The sequence below is a fragment of the Manduca sexta genome, unplaced genomic scaffold, assembly GCF_014839805.1.
Source record: "Manduca sexta isolate Smith_Timp_Sample1 unplaced genomic scaffold, JHU_Msex_v1.0 HiC_scaffold_57, whole genome shotgun sequence".
Lineage (NCBI taxonomy): Eukaryota > Metazoa > Arthropoda > Insecta > Lepidoptera > Sphingidae > Manduca > Manduca sexta.
In genome coordinates this window covers 82,894-104,611 of record NW_023595374.1, presented here as the reverse complement: position 1 = coordinate 104,611, position 21,718 = coordinate 82,894, and the positions used below count along the sequence as shown (strand labels likewise).

Sequence of the window (21,718 nt, the reverse complement as noted above, 5' to 3'; positions counted from 1 at the left end):
TTCTTGTAGAACAAATGAACACACACGTAGAAAACATGTTCTTAAGTTTTTATTATACGCATTTTTCGCCATATTTTTAAGTATGTCTTTAATAATTATTACGAACATGAAAATTTTAAATACAATTTTTCCGAAATGGTCATAGGACCTTATAATAATAAGCCAGCGATTTGTCGAGACCCAAACGTATTATTCGTTCAGCATAGTTAATTTAATTTGAACCGTATATCTATACAAATAAAGATGTCAATTAATGACGAATTTTGCCAGACGGTTTCTTTCTGTATGAATTTATTTTTTAAATATCATTCACTGGCGACTCAAGTGATTCGACCAGCATTCTGTTAACCGTTTAGTACTCAACCTGAGCTAAGTGAAGTCAGTCTTATTAGGAGTATTACTGTATAGTGTTTTGATACTGTGTACTTTCTTTACTAATAATACCAATGTTGCAAAATTCATATTTTTTCATTGAAATCTCGTATCGAAATCTCGTAAAAAATCTCGTAATTTGTATCGTTGTTTGTGTTTGTGTTTTGTAGTGATTTAAAATTATTTTGTTGAAATAAAAAATGTCATCTATTAACAAGTTAAAACTTCTTCTTTGGAAGAATTTTGTTGTTCAGAAGAGGCATAAATGGCAAACATTATTTGAAATATTGTCTCCTGTGATATTATCAATATTTTTAATTTGCATAAGATGTCTAGTGGCTCCTAAATCTTTAGCAATGCAAAGCTATCCACCCTTTTCCCCAACTTACTTTAATATTTCTGAACTAAAGTAAGTAAAATTTTTAACATTTTCACTATTTATGTCCAACATATTAGTAATAAAAAATATTTATATTATTTTTATAAAACTGCCTACCAATGATGCAAATTGAAGTATAATTATTTTATTTTATTGTTTTGTAGTGGGGAGTATAGGTCTGACATGACATTAGCCTTTTCCCCTGAAAATTCTCTTACAAGGAAAGCAGTAGCAAATACATTTTCGATTATAGCTGACGATAATTTTGGTATATTGGCTGCTATTTTTGTTGACATGAATTCTCAACATAGACCCATTGGATTTAAGAACGCAAAAGATATGGAGGCAGCTCTGACCAAACCACATGTCATGAATCGAATTCTTGTAGGAATTCAATTTGATGACAAAATGACTAGTAAGTAAATAACAATATTAATTTCAAATTTAAACAGTATATTTTATAATATTATGCAATTTAGCACTAATAACTAAGAAAAAGGTTTACGTGGAACTTTGACCTATCTATCATGCACGAAGATGGATTCCTCTTGTCTGTTATAATATAAATAATAATAATAATAATCTGTAAAATTTTGAATCACAATTGTCACGGATTAAGTTCGTAAATCCAAGACGCTTTTCCACAATCGTTTATGCAAATATAAAACAAAAATATAGGATTGTCATATCCTAGCGACAGACTTATCGCATAGATACGTTATTTCTTATTGTCATTAGCTTTACGATTATAGAAAGGCGCCTTGGATACCGCCCCAAGCGCCCCGCTACAACTCAGGTCTTACCCAACTGATAAATGTCACAAAACATAGTAGGTACAAGACAAATTATAAAAATTGAAATCAACAAACTTTATTACATAACTAGCTTTTGCTTGCGGCTTCGCCTACGTAAAGGAGTTTTTCAGGATAAAAGTCCCGCTAGTACCTATGAACTTATCACGGTCTGAAAGGCAAACAGATCGGGGGAGGACATTGTATTATAATCGATTTTTTAGATCTTTTTAAGAGGAACAATTTCGTCATACATGATTGTTGCGTAACTTTAAGTGAAGAGCATGCATCGGAAGTTCTCAAAACGAATAAATTTTCCCCCGTTCTGCAGCATTTTTATTGATAGTCCTATTGGTCATAGCGAGACAGTATATTGCCTTCGACGATAAATGGTCTATACAACTCACTCTCCAGTTTTATATAATACTATAGATGATTGTAATGTTACTTTACTTTCAATAACTGAAAAGTATATTTATACACAAGTGTATTATTCGTATCATTCGTAGCATGAGAAGTTATTAGTAAGTCAAAAGAAAAAACGGTTATTATTCTACGGAAAAAAGAAAAATAATTCAACTAGGTGAATAAATGTAATGATTATCAAATTTATAAGATAAATAACTTAAACGAGATTAGCTAATCTAAAAGATAAACAAGTTATTAAATACCTAACTCATATAATCCAGAAGGAATTACAGTGGGGAAAATATCAATTAATTTACCATCGAAATAAACTTATTTTTAGAGCTTTAATCGTTGCTAATAAAAGGTTAATTGTCATTTTGGTTCTTTAACTATTTGCCCCACAGAAATCCAATATTGAAATACAAACATATACTCTTTTGTTGAATATACGATAGAGTCTTTAAATAGATTTTACTTTACTACTCCAGGGGGAATAAGAGAAAGTTGTGTTGAAACTGAAAAGAGCCAGCGAACCAATAGTAGTCTTAATTATAAATTTAATAAATATAATATGTTACATACATGTTCAAATTAATATTTTAATTAAGGCTGAAAATAATATCTGCGACATAAGTTAGGTACTATAAAACTGGTTCTATATTCTATGGAGTTTATTATGTAAATTAGTAAAAAAAAATGAAATACAATTTTATAAGATTTATTTGCATAAAATATAAGAATATATTCGATAACTTTTAATAAAACAAACGAGCTTTTACGTCAGCATCTTTTATTTTACTTTTGACTCTAAATGTATTTTTAACATGTTTCAGATGCCACATCTTGGCCTAATGACATTAAAATAACTCTAAGGTTCCCAGCCACTATGCGCAACCCATCACTCGATCATCCACTACTGTCTAGTTGGAGAACAAATCTATTATTCCCTCTGTTTCCGCAAGCGGGACCCAGGGAACTAAAAGATATATACGGAGGACGATCTCCAGGTATAGTTAATTTATTTATTAAGTAGGTAAGTATTATAAAATATTTTAGGAAAGGTTCGGAAGTTTAACTTTGTTAAAAACATTTTAAAAAAGAGCCATGAGATTACCCGTAACCATATTCAGGTAAGCTGGTTATTAAATGTTAATACAGAAATCTGGATAGCAACTGCGTACACGCATGATGACAGATGATTTTCTGGTATTTTCTTTACAAATATATGTAATTTTCTAAATATGCTTACAGTACTAGTAAAGCTCTATGTATTCTCTAAGTTGAATATATGGTTTCAAGCTGTCTCGCATTAAAGAACGTTTTTTTAATATATTTAGAACTAGCTTCCGCCCGCAGCTTCGCCCGCGTGGATTTCGGACTTCAAAAATGGAGCCGGTCGCGAACGTTCGAGAATGTTCGTTTTAAGAAGCTACTCGCTAGGTGATTCGCTAGCCTCTAGGTGCCAAGCAAGCCGCCTGCCTGTGCGTTCGCGACCTTATATACCTATATACAAAAATAATCCTTTTAGCATGATTCAGTATTCACGCATGATGGCTTATTATTAGCGTATTTAATGTATAACTTTGGTGTTTCTATACCGATTTCTATGATTCTTTTTTATGGAATATTTAATAATGTTAACTTTTTAATTAGGGATGACTGAGAGTGTTATAAACGTAAGAGTAGACAAATATAATGAGAAAGCTTCGAACTGCTAAGCTATCGGGAGTTACACGTGTTATTGTGAGTCAACCATAAAAGATAGACATATGCTGTCGTGGGATATTTTTTACATAATTTTAAGGAGAACATTTCCGTCATACATGATTTCTGTGTAGCTTTAACCATTATGGTTGCACACGCGACGGAAGCTTAAAAATGGAGTAACTTCTCCCGTTTTCCCAACATTTCCCTTCACTGCTCTGCTCCTTTTAATTGTAGCTTGATGAAAAGTATACTATAACCAGCACAGGAGTATGACAAATAATTGTACCAAGTTTCGTTAAAATCCGTCGAGTAGTTTTTGTTTCTATACCGGTTATACAGACAGACAGACAAAAATTTTACTAATTGCATTTTTGCCATCAGTATCGATCCCTAATCACCCCCTGATAGTTATTTTGGAAATATATTTAATGTACAGAATTGACCTCTACAGATTTATTATAAGTATATAGATAGATAAAGCAAATACTCAAAGGTACCTTTCATAATTATTAATTAGTGTTAACAATTATTTTCAGGATATTCACAAGAAATGTTTCTTGCTATTCAGCATGCACTCTCTAAAAATATCATAAAGCAAAAAACAGGCAAAACTCTGGATACTAATGTATACCTCCAACGATTACCTCAACTTGCATCCAGAGAAGATACACTGTTGGTTGTTCTGGAGAGATTTGTGGCGATAATATTTATGATGGGCTTTGCTTACACTTTTATGAATACTGTGAAGGGTATAACTATGGAAAAAGAGTTACAACTAAAGGTACCTTTCTCAATGTTATTAAAAGCAATTATATGTCGCGTTACTAATGTACATATCATACAATTAATTAATATTAAAGGAGCTTGAACCTCTAATATAGCTTCCAAGGGTCATAAAAATAAAATATACTTACTTATTTTATGTATAATATCATAATTTATTTAAACATGACGAGAAGCAAAGGAGACACCGTCGCGTCGTCTCGGTTGAATATTATTCATTAAATAGGAAAATATATTATCTTTTTGGTATTTAATAATGGCGTCATAATATGTGTTTATCTACATGTAACTATGTAATAAAAGCTAAAATATATAAATTATCTAGTAACAAGTCCTCATCAAAACAAACGTTATGATTAAAACATACTTATATTACGATTCCATTGATCCAGGATCGATATTATTTCAATTGTGACTAAAAATTTATTTTATCTGTTTAGATACCTAGTGTCTGCAATTTCATGAGACTGCATCATGTTACGCAATCGCAATCAAAATTAGACTTACCTTGAATTTTAATGCATACATTTATAAAGCAAATTAAAATCAAATGTCGTTTCTTTATCGTATTATACTTTTTAACTGACTTAAAAAAAAAGAGGACGTTCTTAATTCGTCTGTATTTTTTTGTTTCGTTATATTAAACATTTTTTTTTCGTACATTTGTTCATGTATTTATCTAGCTTACCTAGCAATATTAATTAGTCAATGACTCCAAAATTGCTAACCAGTACGTAGGTAATGTTATTTTTTTTTCCTTTTACTATTTTTGAAGCTGATATAATTTTTAGTTAAAAAGTTTTTAAGTATATTTTGCATTTTTATGTTATTGTTTTAAAATCATTATTGTTGTAAAAAGACTAATAAAATGCGAATGATAAAAGTCACATATACTTAGATGAGCATAAATCATTGAGTTGTGAAAATGTTCCTCTAGAGAAAAGAACGAAAGAGAAATTTTAGAAATGAATTTAAGTCACTGAAAAAAATATTATGATTCGTGATATCAAATTTTCAATGTCCAATAAAAAAGGGCATTATACTTATATGAAAGAATATTTTAATATACCAGCGCAGCATCCGCTCCTGGCGCTATTAGCCATCTTTGACATCTTTGGCGTGAAGTTCAATTCTCGCCACGTGAATTACACCGGTCAACACGATTTTTGAGTCTGGCTCCTGAATATGAAATATTGGTTTCTCCTATGTTACAAATAAATAAAAAAATAATTGTTCCGATCAAAGTTTGCTTTTGTAGAAACTAGAGCAATTTTACTGAGTTTCATAAAACACATACAAATTTTTATACTTTCTTTGTAATTTTATTTAAAATTTAAAAAAAAAAGTTTTTATTGAACATCAAAGTCTTTTGTATACAAGAATTATGACTAATAATAGCAAACAAATAGAAAATAACAAAAAATCATGTTCAAAAATGTTTTTTTTTTAATGGATCTTTTATGTTTGTGTGCGTATTAATCCCCAAATGTAATCTCCCATCATACTCTCGTTGTACTGCCCTTGGTAATGTCGTTCAAAGTCCATCACATCTTGGTAAAAACGTTCTCCCTGAATAGGCACCCATATTATCTTTAAATTTGTCCAGGTGAGCATGTAGCATATGAAGTTTATGGGACATTCTGCAGCCCATCAATTTAAAACTTTCAAGCATAGTTTCAATGAACTCTTCATAATTGTCGACACTGTGATTTCCAAAAAAAACAATTGACTACTGCTTTCAGACGCTTCCAGGATTATTTTTCATGAGCAATAAGGAATTTTGTGAAATCATCGCTGCTCAGTTTTTATTTTATTTTTGGTCCAACGAAAATACCAGTTTTAACTTTAGCTTCAGATAATTTGGGAAAAAATCTCTTTAAATATTCAATAGCTTCAGAATTATGATCTAGAGCTTACACAGATTGCTTTATTAGCCCTAACTTTATATGTAACGGTAGGTATTAATATTTATTTAGTCTCTACTATCGCTTTCACTTTTACATTATATTTTCCAATTTGAAATTAACACAAGCACCGTGAGGCACCCATTTTTTATCTTGATTCCGTATTTTGAGGTCATAATAAGCCTCATAGGTTTCGCAATACTTCAAAATCGTTGCCAAAGCAAATTTTTTGCTTCTTACTTTAATAAATTCACCGCAAATAAAACAGAATTAATCAACATCCTGTTTACACTTTCTTGGTGCCATTTTCTAACCAAGTACGACATAAAAGTCGGTTGTTACAACTCAAATATACTTTTTTTTAAATAGTAATAGACTAGTAAATACTCACTACTGCCGTTCAGACATAATTCACAATTTGCAATTAAAATGATCAAAGTGCTACCGCTTATTGCTCATAAGAATCAATTAAAATCTTCAAAACGTACTTATCAACATAAATCAGACAAAAGCAAACTTTAAGAGTTAAAAATGGATATCCGAGTGTTTTTCGATGTTTGGAATCAGAATTCAAGCATTAGAACAGAAACACAAAAAATTTTTTTTTTTTGTCGACTTGTGTTATGTTACTAAAGTACTCGAATATTTATTTAGTGTCCTTGGGTTTTATTTATTTATCATTTTTACTAAACAGAGTTTTAAAGACTTCCTCTTGACCACTTACGGAATAAAATACTAGGGAATAATTAATTATTTGGTCATCAGTTATCGTGCGACCCCTACATGTAACTTTACATTTTTATTACATTTGTATCGATGTCTACCTATTGATGCTACATTCGAGTATGTAGTTATGATTTGATGATGCCCTCTATGAATATTAAGTACAAATAAATTTTCAGGAAACTATGGCTATAATGGGACTTCCTTCGTGGTTGCACTGGGTAACGTGGTTTATAAAACAATTTTCATTCCTGTTCGTAACGGTTGTTATAATAGTAATTCTGTACAAAGTAAGTTCACAAAGTATTTATTGCTTGTTGTTATAATCCACATAATTTTAATAAAATTAATGAATATTCTGATATGTATGATTTTTTCAGATCCCATTACGGTATACTGCAAATGGTGAAGGTTTTGCAGTATTTACTTTTACACCATGGACAGTGCTTCTGTTTCTGATGACGCTGTTTATAATCGTTTCGCTCGCGTTTTCCTTCATGGTCAGCGTATTTTTCTCGAAAGGTAGGCATACAAATTGACTTACTATATGTGGCGAAGATGGATTATAGAAGAGTAACAAGAGTATATATTCGGCAAGCGTGAATGGAAAATACGGTAGGAGTCGAACGCACTGCACCATTGAATATCAAATATCTACCATTCTTGGTTAGGGGCGAGGCAGAAGTATCCTGAACCGGCGGGAATCCATTAGAATTTTATTGAAGGTAGAGAGAGTGAAAGAAATGTGCCAGAATTGAGTGAAATGACAATCCATAGTCTCTGCCTATCCATATCCCTATAATATGGAGGCTTGATAGTGCGTATGTATGTGACCATTTGAAATTTTATATCGACACTAATATCGATACAAAATTATGTAATTGTGCAGCATGCAGTGTTTAAACACAATAAATATTTTCTATGGGAACTATTTACCTTGTGCATATGATCTATATTATATAAAAAAATATAATGATCATTCATCGGCCTAATACAATCTTATTACATGAAACTATGTAAATTATAATAAATTGTCATATTTTCATGGCCCTTCATTTATTAATATTCTTTTAATTCCAGCTAGTACTGCAGCTTCTGTGATGGCGTTGATTTGGTTTGGCACGTTTGCTGTTTTTATGTTCACACAAATGATACATGACAATGTTAGCTCGCGAACTAAGTTGGTTATCAGTTTATTATCAAATACTGCAATAGGGTATGCGTTTCGCATGCTTATTGTCGCCGAAGGAGCATCTAAAGGTTAGTATATATTATTTTAGTACGGGGCAATTAGGTACTTAAACAAAAAAACACCCGTCACGCCTTTACCCTGAACGGGTAGGCACAGGTATAAATTCTAGACTCCGGCCTGATACTGAATAGAAAAAGCAGTATCATTATCCGGTTCGGGGTCTGGGACCTAGGAACTTTCTTTTATTTTATTCTTTGTTAGCGGGGATAAAACGCATTATCTTTGTCACTAATAAATCTAAACAAAAAGACTACTCTAATGTAGAGAATAAGCCAAGATAATTGTTTAGGTCGTCATAATGCCCATTCATCTTACGAAAGATAACGGCAGGCTGTCATTTTATGTCGCATATGTAACACAGTATATCTTAAGGACCTTTCTCGCTACATCTAACATATGTATACCATGGCTCTACTGTTTTAAATAACATTATAATACCGCTGATTTTTAATCCATATAAATAATGCTAAAAGAAAATTATTATAAATTTTATGTTTGTCTATTCCAACATGGCAGGTTGTATACGTGTGTATTTTCATATACAGGTTTACAATGGGGTGAATTTTTTGAGCCGGTGTCGTACCATGATGAGCTTCTTCCAGGCCATGTTGTTATTATGATCATCGTAGATATTGTGCTCTACATTAGTATCGCCTTATACGTCGAGAAAATACGGCCGGGGATGTATGGAGTGCCATTACCTTGGTACTTCCCTTTTACAAAGAGTTTCTGGATATGCAATAATGTATCAGGTAAGGCATTAATACGCCTTTATGTCAGACGAGTTAGGCACAAGTGCAACCAAGGCAACAACTTTTCGCCTGTATGTTTCTTCCTATGATGTGATAGAGAAAATGAGCCTATAGCTATATCGGGCAAAGATTTTAAACTCTGCATGAAAAAACCAATATCACTTTTCTAGATTCGATATTCGAACCTATGATCTTGAGCGGTGTCGTGCGCACGCAATAAAACTATGTGCAATAAATAAAGATTTATTATTAATGGTAATTGCTACTTATAGTAGATGTAACGATTAATCTAATAAGCATGGACAAACATGACGAGGTGGAGATTACCAACAGCTAGATCATAATATGTAGGTCTGTTATTATAATTTATTTATATGGTTTCGAACCGATGTGAACTCTATGACCGCTTCGAACTGTAACAGTCGTTATTATAACGAATAAATTGGTGACACTGACCTAAAAACCGGTATATAACGGCACTGGCGCAGTGCAGACTACTGCTTAGCTGCAGAAACAAAAGCGTCAGTTATACCTACCTAAATGGATTCCCATGTACAAACAGGTTACTCATATAAGCAGTAGCCTTGTAAATTATGATAGATTTCCTTGAAGTTTTTTACTCATTGGATGACGTAACTTTTAATAAAAACTTTTAGTCTTGTAATACTTAATTTTAAAATTTAACACGCCGGACCGCTCCACTGATTATTTTATACTCAGAGTATTAAATGCGTTACTTAAATATTATAATAACTTATTTACTTGTAGAAATAAACGAAAAAAAGTGCATAGTTGATGATAACCTAGAATATAATGATTCGCTTTTAAAAGTCGTCCATGAGGAGGAACCAGCAGGTGTGCCTATAGGCGTTAACATACAAGTAAGCTCAATATTCGGTAATAAATTACAATATTTTTGAAAACTAAGCCGACCCCTAAATTTATTTAACGTATTGCAGAATCTTACGAAACTATACAAAGGTGGTAAAAAAGCTGTAGATAATATGAATCTTCGATTATACGAGAACGAGATAACTGTACTCCTGGGTCATAACGGGGCGGGTAAAACTACTACTATGTCGATGTTAACAGGTACAATAAACTATCTTTATTTATATTCTCAATTAAAATGACAAAAAGATCAAGCTGTCAATTAATATAATGTGCAACAGTGAAAAATTATATCATAGCTTTATTTGTCTTGAACAGGCATGGTACCTCCGACGTCGGGTTCGGTGACCATAAACGGGTACAACATAGTGAGTGAGACGGAGCTGGCGCGACGCTCGGTGGGCATCTGTCCGCAACACAACGTGCTGTTTCCGGACCTCACCGTGGCCGAGCACATCGTGTTCTACGCGAAGCTCAAGGGCGTGCCGCAGAACAAGATCCGCGCTGAAGTGGATCACTTCATAAAGGTGCTAGAGTTAGAGGAGAAGCGAGACGCGTTGTCGTCGACGCTGTCGGGTCGGGCAGAAGCGGCGGCTGTCGGTGGGCTGCGCCATGTGCGGCGCGTCGCGCGTGAGTGTTGCTGGACGAGCCCACCTCGGGGCTCGACCCCGCCGCGCGCCGCGCGCTCTGGGACCTGCTGCAGAAGGAGAAGAGAGGTACCGTACCGCACTCCGCACGCGACACGCGCCACACACTGCACACTGCCCGCACACTGTACACTCACTACACGCGCCCACGCCCGCAGGACGCACCATGATCCTCACCACGCACTTCATGGACGAGGCGGACGTGCTGGCGGACCGCATCGCCATCATGGCGGGCGGCCGGCTGCAGTGCGTCGGCACGCCCTACTTCCTCAAGCGGCACTACGGGGTCGGCTACAAGCTCACCGTTGTCAAGGACGACGGCTGCCCAGTCGATGATGTCACCAGGTTTTTCAAGTCTCACGTACCCAAAGTTAAGATAAATTCCGACATAGGTACGTGTCTATGGCATTATGAATTACATAATAAGAGATTGCAATCTATTATTCTTATTATGTACTAGCTTATGCACGTGGCGGCGGCTGCGTTAAAATCCTCTGTACCTAATGCCCGATTCTGTGTCCGCTCTGGCCGAAGCCGACAACGATTAATCGGCTTTCACCAGAACCTTGAGCAAAAAAAGAAGCTGAAACCGAAGACGACTGAGCGGTTATGTTGGGGTCACTGTGCCTAAAGACCCAGCGTTGAGCCACCCGGATTTAATGTTGACCTTCGAGCGACCGCCAGGCTGCGTCCCTAACCTATACACAACACATGGCATACCAGATAAAACTCCACGGTAGTCCTTTCCGGCGCGTTAGGGACGACTGCGGGATTCCTCTGACCGAAATGTCTAAGTCTACGTCTGCAACCGCCCCTGCGTGGTGCCGCCTGGTGCGGCCCGTCTCCTGTGGTGTGGGGGAGGGAGATTCGGGGGGTTCAGAGAGCTCCGCTTCCCGAAGAACGTCCCCCAATCCACAGGGCGGGAGACGCCGGTCAGTCGTCCACCCGGCGCATCCTACGTCTCTTCTGGCGGCGGGAGGGATCCTCCCTATCCCGATCCCTCTCGGCACCCTCCTTCTGCAAAATGACCACCTCACAGAAGTGTGCCATCGCACGCCAAGACCTCGGGCTGCCGATTATGGAAGCGACCACGGCCGGCAGCGAATGACGTGTTAAAACCTATACCAACTGCCAACAATTAAATTCCAGAGTATTTTGCTAATCTCCATTAATTATACATCGGTGTATTTATTTATGTAATTATGAGTTTAATTGTAAATTTTAATGACTTTCAGGGTGTGAGTTGACCTATATATTCCCTAAAGAAAATGTGAGCAATTTTCCTGATATGCTTCGAGAATTCGAAGGAAAAAAAGAAAAATTCCACGTATCGAGTTACGGTCTATCTGTTACTAGTCTGGAAGAAGTGTTTATGAAGTAAAGTCTTTTTGTTATAATTGGAACTAATCATTACTTCAGGCTATTATGTATTTAGCCTTTATGATCTTAAATTGGTTTTAGAGCTGGAGCGGAAAATAGAAACGACATAGAAGAAGAACATAATTATGAAGCCAATCTTAACTTTTCTCCTTTGTGCGACGACACGCAACGTGGTTATTGTGTTGGTTAGTTATGCCAAGTTTATTTTTATACCATGCCCGCCCATAGCCCTAGTAAATATTATGTCATGTCTCACGACCATTGGAAAAAGAAATATCATACATAATATAATTATAGGACTAGACAATAATCTTGGTGTCACTTTACAGGCCCTGATCAAGAAGTTAGCGGTCTCACATTGCTGGAAAATCATATAAAAGCTACATTTCTGAAACTTGCTTACAATACTGCGAGAAGCAAAGGCATTAGCTTAATTCAAGTGACATGGGCAGCTATAAACGTAACAATTGCAATGATAATATCAACATCATGGAAGTTCTTATCTGATCTACCGCCTTTAGAACTTAGCTTGGAGGGGATACCATAAAACGCAAACAATAATATCCCAAGCACATAATCTCACCGACGGCAGCCTCGCAGCAAGGGCACTGATCGCTTACAAAGATTACTTCAAAACGTCGACAATACCGAGCATGACTCTCACGGATGTAGGAGCGATGGATATTGAAAAATTCTATTTGAAATTGGTTGGTATCACAATTCAATTGGCAATATACGTCGCATTTATCTTGTTCTCTCACTTATACATTTGTTTGTACTGGCGATTTTGCAAGCATGAAAATATTTTTGTGGCACAAAAATCTTCCAGCAACATCTGAAATCAGCAGGCGGTTGTGAATAATCAGTCATATCGTTTGAAGCACATGTCTGAATAAGTGTATTTACCTTATATTTAAGAGAGCAAATACTTAAATATAAATAATTGCAGAGCGAAACGGAGTCATCTCGGGTGCGTTACGAGGCGCTGGTGGGCGCGACGTTCGGCCGCGATAACGTCACCGCGTGGTTCAGCAACTACGGCTACCACGACTGCGCCACTGCGCTTGCGCTCGTCGACAATGCAATAATATCTGCTCTCTCACCTGGCACGTCGTTAAAATTTGTCAATCACCCTTTACCGTACTCTGTGAATAATATGGTAAATATTAAATCTACTCCTTATTCAATAGCAATTCTCAAAAGGATTACATGTATTGATAGAATCTATGTGGAATTTTCATTATGTATAATAAAATATGTTGCCATACATAATTATTTAATTTTAAGTTGAACTTATTATTTTGTTCCTCAGGTGGAGATTATGGAGACTGGCGGAAGTTTAAGCCATGTGCTGTCGTTCAATTTAGCATTTTGCATAGGCGTTGTGAGCTCAGTTATAGTACTCTTCATTATTAAGGTAAGTGTTGTCACTAATGCATGATAATGCCTACACAATATGTCGCACCTATAGAATAACAATGACGCAATTGCAAAAATCCGTTACTTTAACTTCATAATCCATAACATTTGAAAAATAACAAACTATCAAATACAACTTCGACTTTCGTGTAATAAAAGGTTAATAATATTTTTATTTTCGTTTTCGCCTACTTGGAAGTGTTGTCGTGAAAAGACGAGGTCACGAGAAGTATCTAAGTGTGTTAATTTGCATGGTCTATTCCGGTGGTAAGATGGATTTGCCGATTATTAGTTCTAAAATTCATTTGCTAAGAAATATCAGTTTTATAACAATCACAATATTGGACGCAGCTGATGCAGGCCGCCATTTAAAAATTAAATGCAAACTATAAATAATTTGTAAAATATTGCAGTTAACACTATAAAACTATTAGACTACTTACTTATAGCAGATTTCAATAAATCCCAACTGTTCTTCGATCGATTTCAATAATGGACCCATTAAAATAATCTTATTTTGATAATATGTTTTCAAATTATAATAATAATTTTTTTATTCTCAATATCAGATCGAAAATGAATTAATATTGTGTCAGTTTATTGACATAAATAATGATGAATGGATTGATTACTAGGAACGCACGAGTGGTGCGAAGCTTCTACAGCGTGTGTCGGGGCTGCGGCCCGCCGTGCTGTGGGGCGCGGCGCTCGCCTGGGACTGGCTCTGGATGTTCGTAGTATTCCTCTGCATCATAGGCACCATCGCATGCTTTCAGGAGCCATCTGTCTCTACATTTGATGAACTTGGTAAGCAATTTTTTATGTATAAATAGAAGTGAGATACTTACTAATAAACAACGTCGATATTATTTTTCAATTTTTCAACACTCATTTAAATTTGTGAGAATCGTATGTTTTATTGTTGTTGTTTTTTGTCCGGTAGTTTATTAGAGTAACTAGGTGTCATCACTATTAGTCTGGCTGGTCTCACAGCATAATACCGCTGAGTTTTTAACTCATCATACACGATTGTAGATATAGGTATAGGTGGATTTTCGAGACGAAGCAATAAGTACGTCACTAGTCGATTTTATAAATTTTTCGACCTTGAATACAATCTTTTATTTCCTACAAAATGGATAAAGATTTTTTTAAAATTTTGTGGCCACAAAAGCATTCAAATCGTAAATAGTCCTAAAGAGTTTATTTATTCTAAAAATAACAAGATGGGTATCAAATTTTATTTTACATAAACTGCCAATTTTTTTGTTGACTGTAGATATTTTTCAAAATCTGTGAATGCAGATCTTATTATCTTTAAAAATAATGGTCAGTGTCTTAAGAAGGTTTTTCTGTAGCTACAGCGGTTATTCCGCCCTGTATACTGCAAATTATTGTTCCATCATCGTCATACAATAATAAAACTAAGTGGAGACTAGAAACATGACAATATTTTGCTTGTTTTTGCAGGTAGAGTCATGTTGGTGCTGACGACATTTTCTTTTGCGATTATACCAATTCATTATCTGGCTTCCTTTTGCTTCGTCGAAGTAGCGGCAGGGTTTGTCAAAATGGTGTTTGTTAACATTTTTACCGGTAAGTGTTTATAAATTATAAAGTAAATGAACTGTACAAATATTTGTGATAATTATAAACAGGGATCGCCCAAAGCTCTATGTTGTTTACTTTAGTGTAACCGTATGTACTACGTAAGATAATTTTACGTGAAATTTGAATCTTAATTCAACTACCTTAGAGAGTTAAGGGTTGGTGTATTTCCATGCCTTGTCTGTTGCTTTGTTGAATCATCACATATCAATTAGATTTGACTTAAACATAAAGGTACAAGGATTTTACATACAATTTTGGTTTTAATGTCATAGATAAATAATAATATTATTCTGCTTATACAAAATATTAAAATTAATATACATAAAGTACACTACTATAACTAATATTATTATAGATTTAGAAAAATAGGTATAATTTTTTTTTTATTGGCTTAATACCATTTTTGTTCACGGAACTTTTACGAATGCCTGTTCTGCACATGGAGTCAATTGCTTCAATGTTTGACTACGCATTCTCTATCTTTCCTATATATTGCGCTAGTAGGAGCATCAGGTGATAGTCTTAAATAATTTATATATTAAGAAATAGTAAAAACATATCCCATTAGCAATGACATTATGTATTTCATATTTCAGAGAAATGATCGTGTCCTCTGTAAGGATGAACGCGTGCGATAGTCTGTGCAGTCAGCTAGACTTGGAGAACTGCACGCGGCTCACGGTGTGCCACAAACTAAACCTTGATATATGTTGTAGTAAGCTAATGCAGACCATATTTATTGTATCAGTTTTGATCTTAAAGCATTGTATTAACTGTGTCTCTGCTTCTTCAGTTGATGACAACTCGTTTTTGACATGGGAGGAGCCTGGAGTCGTGCGGTACCTGGTCACGATGGTGATAGTCGGTGTCGTAGCATTTTCCATCCTACTGATAAAGGAATACGAGCTATTAAACAAGGTATAAATTCTCACATGATATTATTATTGTATATGGTTATACTCGCAGCGACACGGGTTTACAGATACTGTCATGTTGTCCAGCTGATGTGGATGGCTCCTCGCCGGTCGGAGCTGCCGGCCGCCGTGGACGATGAGGACGATGACGTCGCCGCGGAGAGACGAGTGGCGAGCGAGCTCACTGCAGCGGAGATAGCGACCCACAGCCTCGTGTGCAGGGACCTCACCAAGTACTACAAGCAGTTCCTGGCGGTGAACCGGCTCACGTTCGGTGAGTGATGGCGGTGTGTGTGTGAGGCGTGTGTTGCGTGTGGACGACGGGTGGCTCATGAATTGCGTGTGCGTTGTGTCGCAGCGGTGCGCAAGGGCGAGTGCTTCGGGCTGCTGGGCGTGAACGGCGCCGGCAAGACGAGCACGTTCCGCATGCTCACCGGCGACGCGCGCATCTCCGCCGGCGACGCGTTCGTGCAAGGATACTCTTTGCGCGGACACGTACGCGACGTGCACCGGCTCATCGGTGAGTGCACTGCACTGCACTGCACCCAAAGTGTACACTGTACTGACTTACTGACTGATCACGCGCCCACTGCCGCAGGGTACTGCCCGCAGTTCGACGCGCTGTTCGACAACCTGACCGGCCGCGAGACGTTGCGCATCTTCTGCCTGCTGCGAGGCATCCCCGCCGCGGTGGGTGCCGCCAGGGCGCTGCAACTCGCCACCACGCTGGGCTTCATCAAGCACTACGACAAGAAGGTAATATCGTGCGTGTGCCAGTGTGTCCCTGTGCCCACTGTGTGCAATGATAACGCTTGCCTCGCGTCCGACAGGTGCACGAGTGCAGCGGCGGAACCAAGCGCAAGATCAGCACGGCCATCGCACTGCTCGGCGACTCGCCGCTGATATTCCTGGACGAGCCGACGACGGGTAAGTGTGTGTGTGTGTGTGTCCACAGTGACAGTGTACGTGTGTGAGCAGGCATGGACCCCGCGTCCAAGCAGCTGGTGTGGGCGTGCGTGTGTGTGTATGTGTCGACAGTAACGGTGTACGTGTGTGAGCAGGCATGGACCCCGCGTCCAAGCGGCTGGTGTGGGCGTGCGTGTGTGTGTGTGTGTCGACAGTGACGGTGTACGTGTGTGAGCAGGCATGGACCCCGCGTCCAAGCAGCTGGTGTGGGCGTGCGTGTGTGTATGTGTCGACAGTAACGGTGTACGTGTGTGAGCAGGCATGGACCCCGCGTCCAAGCAGCTGGTGTGGGCGTGTGTGTGTGTGTGTCGACAGTGACGGTGTACGTGTGTGAGCAGGCATGGACCCCGCGTCCAAGCAGCTGGTGTGGGCGTGTGTGTGTGTGTGTGTGTATCGACAGTGACGGTGTACGTGTGTGAGCAGGCATGGACCCCGCGTCCAAGCAGCTGGTGTGGGCGTGTGTGTGTATGTGTGTGTGTCGACAGTGACGGTGTACGTGTGTGAGCAGGCATGGACCCCGCGTCCAAGCGGCTGGTGTGGGCGTGCGTGTGTGTGTGTGTGTCGACAGTGACGGTGTACGTGTGTGAGCAGGCATGGACCCCGCGTCCAAGCAGCTGGTGTGGGCGTGCGTGTGTGTGTATGTGTCGACAGTAACGGTGTACGTGTGTGAGCAGGCATGGACCCCGCGTCCAAGCAGCTGGTGTGGGCGTGTGTGTGTGTGTGTCGACAGTGACGGTGTACGTGTGTGAGCAGGCATGGACCCCGCGTCCAAGCAGCTGGTGTGGGCGTGTGTGTGTGTGTGTGTCGACAGTGACGGTGTACGTGTGTGAGCAGGCATGGACCCCGCGTCCAAGCAGCTGGTGTGGGCGTGTGTGTGTGTGTGTGTGTGTCGACAGTGACGGTGTACGTGTGTGAGCAGGCATGGACCCCGCGTCCAAGCGGCTGGTGTGGGCGTGTGTGTGTGTGTGTGTGTCGACAGTGACGGTGTACGTGTGTGAGCAGGCAAGGAACCCCGCGTTCAAGCGGCTGGTGTGGGCGTGCGTGTGTGTGTGTGTGTCGTCAGTGACGGTGTACGTGTGTGAGCATACATGGACCCCGCGTCCAAGCGGCTGGTATAGGCGTGCGTGTGTATGTGTGTGTCGACAGTGACGGTGCACGTGTGTGAGCAGGCATGGACCCTGCGTCCAAGCGGCTGGTGTGGGCGTGCGTGTGTGTGTGTGTGTCGTCAGTGACGGTGTACGTGTGTGAGCAGGCATGGACCCTGCGTCCAAGCGGCTGGTGTGGGCGTGCGTGTGTGTGTGTCGACAGTGACGGTGTACGTGTGTGAGCAGGCATGGACCCTGCGTCCAAGCGGCTGGTGTGGGCGTGCATGTGTGTGTGTGTGTGTCGACAGTGACGGTGTATGTGTGTGAGCAGGCATGAACCCTGCGTCCAAGCGGCTGGTGTGGGCGTGCGTGTGTGTGTGTCGACAGTGACGGTGTACGTGTGTGAGCAGGCATGGATCCCGCGTCCAAGCGGCTGGTGTGGGCGTGCGTGTGTGTGTGTGTGTGTGTGTCGACAGTGACGGTGTACGTGTGTGAGCAGGCATGAACCCTGCGTCCAAGCGGCTGGTGTGGGCGTGCGTGTGTGTGTGTCGACAGTGACGGTGTACGTGTGTGAGCAGGCATGGACCCCCGCGTCCAAGCGGCTGGTGTGGGCGTGCGTGTGTGTGTGTGTGTGTGTCGACAGTGACGGTGTACGTGTGTGAGCAGGCATGAACCCTGCGTCCAAGCGGCTGGTGTGGGCGTGCGTGTGTGTGTGTCGACAGTGACGGTGTACGTGTGTGAGCAGGCATGGACCCCGCGTCCAAGCGGCTGGTGTGGGCGTGCGTGTGTGTGTGTGTGTGTGTCGACAGTGACGGTGTACGTGTGTGAGCAGGCATGAACCCTGCGTCCAAGCGGCTGGTGTGGGCGTGCGTGTGTGTGTGTCGACAGTGACGGTGTACGTGTGTGAGCAGGCATGGACCCCGCGTCCAAGCGGCTGGTGTGGGCGTGTGTGTGTGTGTGTGTGTGTGTGTGTGTGTGTGTGTGTGTGTGCGTGTGTGTGTGTGTGTGTCGACAGTGACGGTGTACGTGTGTGAGCAGGCATGGACCCTGCGTCCAAGCGGCTTGTGTGGGCGTGCGTGAACGAGGCGGCGGTGGCGGGCCGCAGCGTGGTGCTGACGTCACACAGCATGGAGGAGTGCGAGGCGCTGTGCTCGCGGCTCACCATCATGGTCAACGGCCGGCTCTACTGCCTCGGCCCGCTGCAGCATCTCAAGACCAAGTTCTCACAGGGTACGTTCTTTATACACTCCATGGACCATTGTAAGAGACATCACCTACATAATATCTAACATTTTGTTTCCAGGGTATACATTGATAGTAAAGTGCTCCTCGGGGCCGCAAAAGGGGGAAAATGTTATCAACATAGACAAATACATCACCGAAAACTTCACTGGTGCAAGGCTTATGTGAGTACACTAATTTTATTGTTGTTAACATAGAACGACATCCAGATATTTGTACATCATTCTATATCCTAATCCATAAATTATTCAATGGACAACTACATTCGTTTTCTTACTTACATAGACTTGGATGTTTCAACTAACTAAATACTACCTAAACGTCCTTTTGAATTATTTAAGGATTTCTTTAGAAGATAATTTCCTTTAGAAGAGAAAACACATATATAGCCCAGTGGTCTTACTATGTTATTTTATTATATCGTTTTTTTCATTAATGATGAGAGAATATTAAAACGACTTATAAGTTTTGTTAAACATTGTTCAATACATGACTTATAAGTACAACGACAGCTTTGTAATTCCAAAAAAAAGTTATGTAGCTACCTACTGCTTATGGCCTGTCGTGCCGACTATTAAACAAATCCTCTATTCGCTTTGCTAAGCAGTAGGATAGATATGCTATTAAAATTCTAAATTAAACTGTCCCGATTTACAGTGCACTAGTATATGCCGCTTTAAATATGTTAAATGTTGACGAAATCAATTTTATTTCCAGTGAATCGTACTTGGGGGTGAGTACGTATTACTTAAAGAGTACAGAGTTACCGTGGTGGCAAGTGTTCTATGTGATGGAAAAAGCTAGAAAGCTTCATCCCATCGGAGATTACTCGGTGTCTGAGACTACGCTCGAGCAAGTATTTTTAAGATTTACTAAGTCACAAATAAGCGCAGAGTGACGATTGACTCACATCATGGGACGGGATGCTCATAACGAAACGTCGGTGCACTAGTGACGCCTATACCTTCGAGCAGGCATGAGTGTGTGTGTTTTGTGCTTTAAAGTGTGCATGCGTGTATGCTTAGGGTTGCCACCTGTTGTACCAATTATACTCACATATATACTCTGTTAACGTTACTAATGTCTTCTAAATAGTCTGTGGTTATAATGTGAACTAGATGTCTAGTATCGTACTATGTATATTCTACTCAATTATACTAAGTATATATCATAGAAATATATTGTACTACAAAAAATATTTTCTTTGAGCAAACATCGCGCTTTTTATATTAACTGTGGCAATAACAGAAACGCAAGCGCACGCAACATAGAGAATTGTAGATCAAAACAAATTTTCGGCGCGGTCTTTGTCTATTTTTAGCTAAAGTCAAAAGTAAGTATATAGTACTATATATAGGTATGTTACTGTAAAAGCCCTTACTTAATCGGTAAATCTTACCTAGGTCGCAACTACTAAAACTTAAGATTACCATTTACAAACATAGGCTGGTAAATGTAGGTAAAGATTATAAAAGATATATTTTTCTGACTTTTACTTTTGGCAATAACGGATGTTTAATGTTAGTTTTCGCCGCAATGCATTTATTTCTTAATTTTTTATTTGAATTACTTTATCAGTTGGTTCTTATGACGCGTCGAAGAATTTTTTCGCCAAAACTAAAACAAAAATTCTAACCACAAAATGCACGCAAAAATTTATTAGTACCTCTCGCAGGACGATACCACGGTATTCTTGCTTCGCTCCCTTGGCTCGTACAGTATATCGAGTTCTGACCTAAGCTAATGAAATTATGGTAAATAGTGACATACATTTTAACATGGGAACATACGCAGTGTGTGTGTTTATAATTGACATTTACCGAGTCTCTGGGATAAAACCTAAGATTTACCAAGTGGTTGTAAAAGTTCGAAGAAAGATGATGCATAACATTTCGGGCTATTTATAACCATTTAAGTAGGAAGGTAAGACCTAGGCTATACCTACTGAAAAATCTTAAGATTTACCGTTGTTCAGAATTGTACATACAGTAACATACTTATAGGCGGAAAATAAATAATGATATAAAAATCGTATATTTCTCAGAAGTACTAAATTTATTTAGTTTTTTCGAAAATTTATGCTTTAATAAAAGTGGCAATTATATGTACATCATACCATAGATATTCACGTTACAATCAATAACGATTATTGTAACTAACATCAATGACGTTTTATCTTAGACTAACATTGTAAACCCTTTTGGTAAAGTAGGTAGTTAAGTATGTGTCGCGGTGTACTAAAAGGTACTTTCTAAATGCAAATGCTTAAATTTTTTAAGCATTTGCATTTAGAAAGTGATAATAACAATTTGTAAAATTGCCGTTAAAAATTTGTTATATATGTTTTTTTTTTATAATTACAAAATGATACATAATCTATTTCATGAAGAATTGTTATGTATTTAATAATAGAATTCTTCATTTATCATAAATTCATAAATCATAAGTTACATTCCAATTAGATAATTAAAGCGAAAAGATCAAAATTGGTT

General features: G+C 38.8%; 1 protein-coding gene across 1 annotated transcript; it reads left to right on the top strand.

Annotated features, from left to right (window-relative positions):
• The first annotated feature begins 371 nt into the window (after nucleotides 1-371).
• LOC115441520 (phospholipid-transporting ATPase ABCA1) lies at nucleotides 372-21,568 on the top strand. Its single transcript, XM_037447069.1, is given in 33 exon segments — nucleotides 372-781; nucleotides 916-1,166; nucleotides 2,784-2,957; nucleotides 4,194-4,438; nucleotides 7,247-7,357; nucleotides 7,448-7,589; nucleotides 8,148-8,327; nucleotides 8,865-9,071; nucleotides 9,840-9,952; nucleotides 10,031-10,163; nucleotides 10,281-10,540; nucleotides 10,542-10,595; nucleotides 10,597-10,678; nucleotides 10,768-11,001; nucleotides 11,845-11,986; nucleotides 12,071-12,174; nucleotides 12,319-12,524; nucleotides 12,526-12,696; nucleotides 12,939-13,148; nucleotides 13,302-13,406; nucleotides 14,044-14,215; nucleotides 14,879-15,004; nucleotides 15,067-15,100; nucleotides 15,389-15,532; nucleotides 15,616-15,734; nucleotides 15,813-15,937; nucleotides 16,021-16,207; nucleotides 16,292-16,453; nucleotides 16,532-16,689; nucleotides 16,764-16,860; nucleotides 19,023-19,214; nucleotides 19,288-19,390; nucleotides 19,944-21,568. Coding segments are annotated over 33 exon segments (5,133 nt in total). The 5' UTR covers nucleotides 372-572; the 3' UTR covers nucleotides 20,125-21,568.
• Nucleotides 21,569-21,718: the final 150 nt, after the last annotated feature.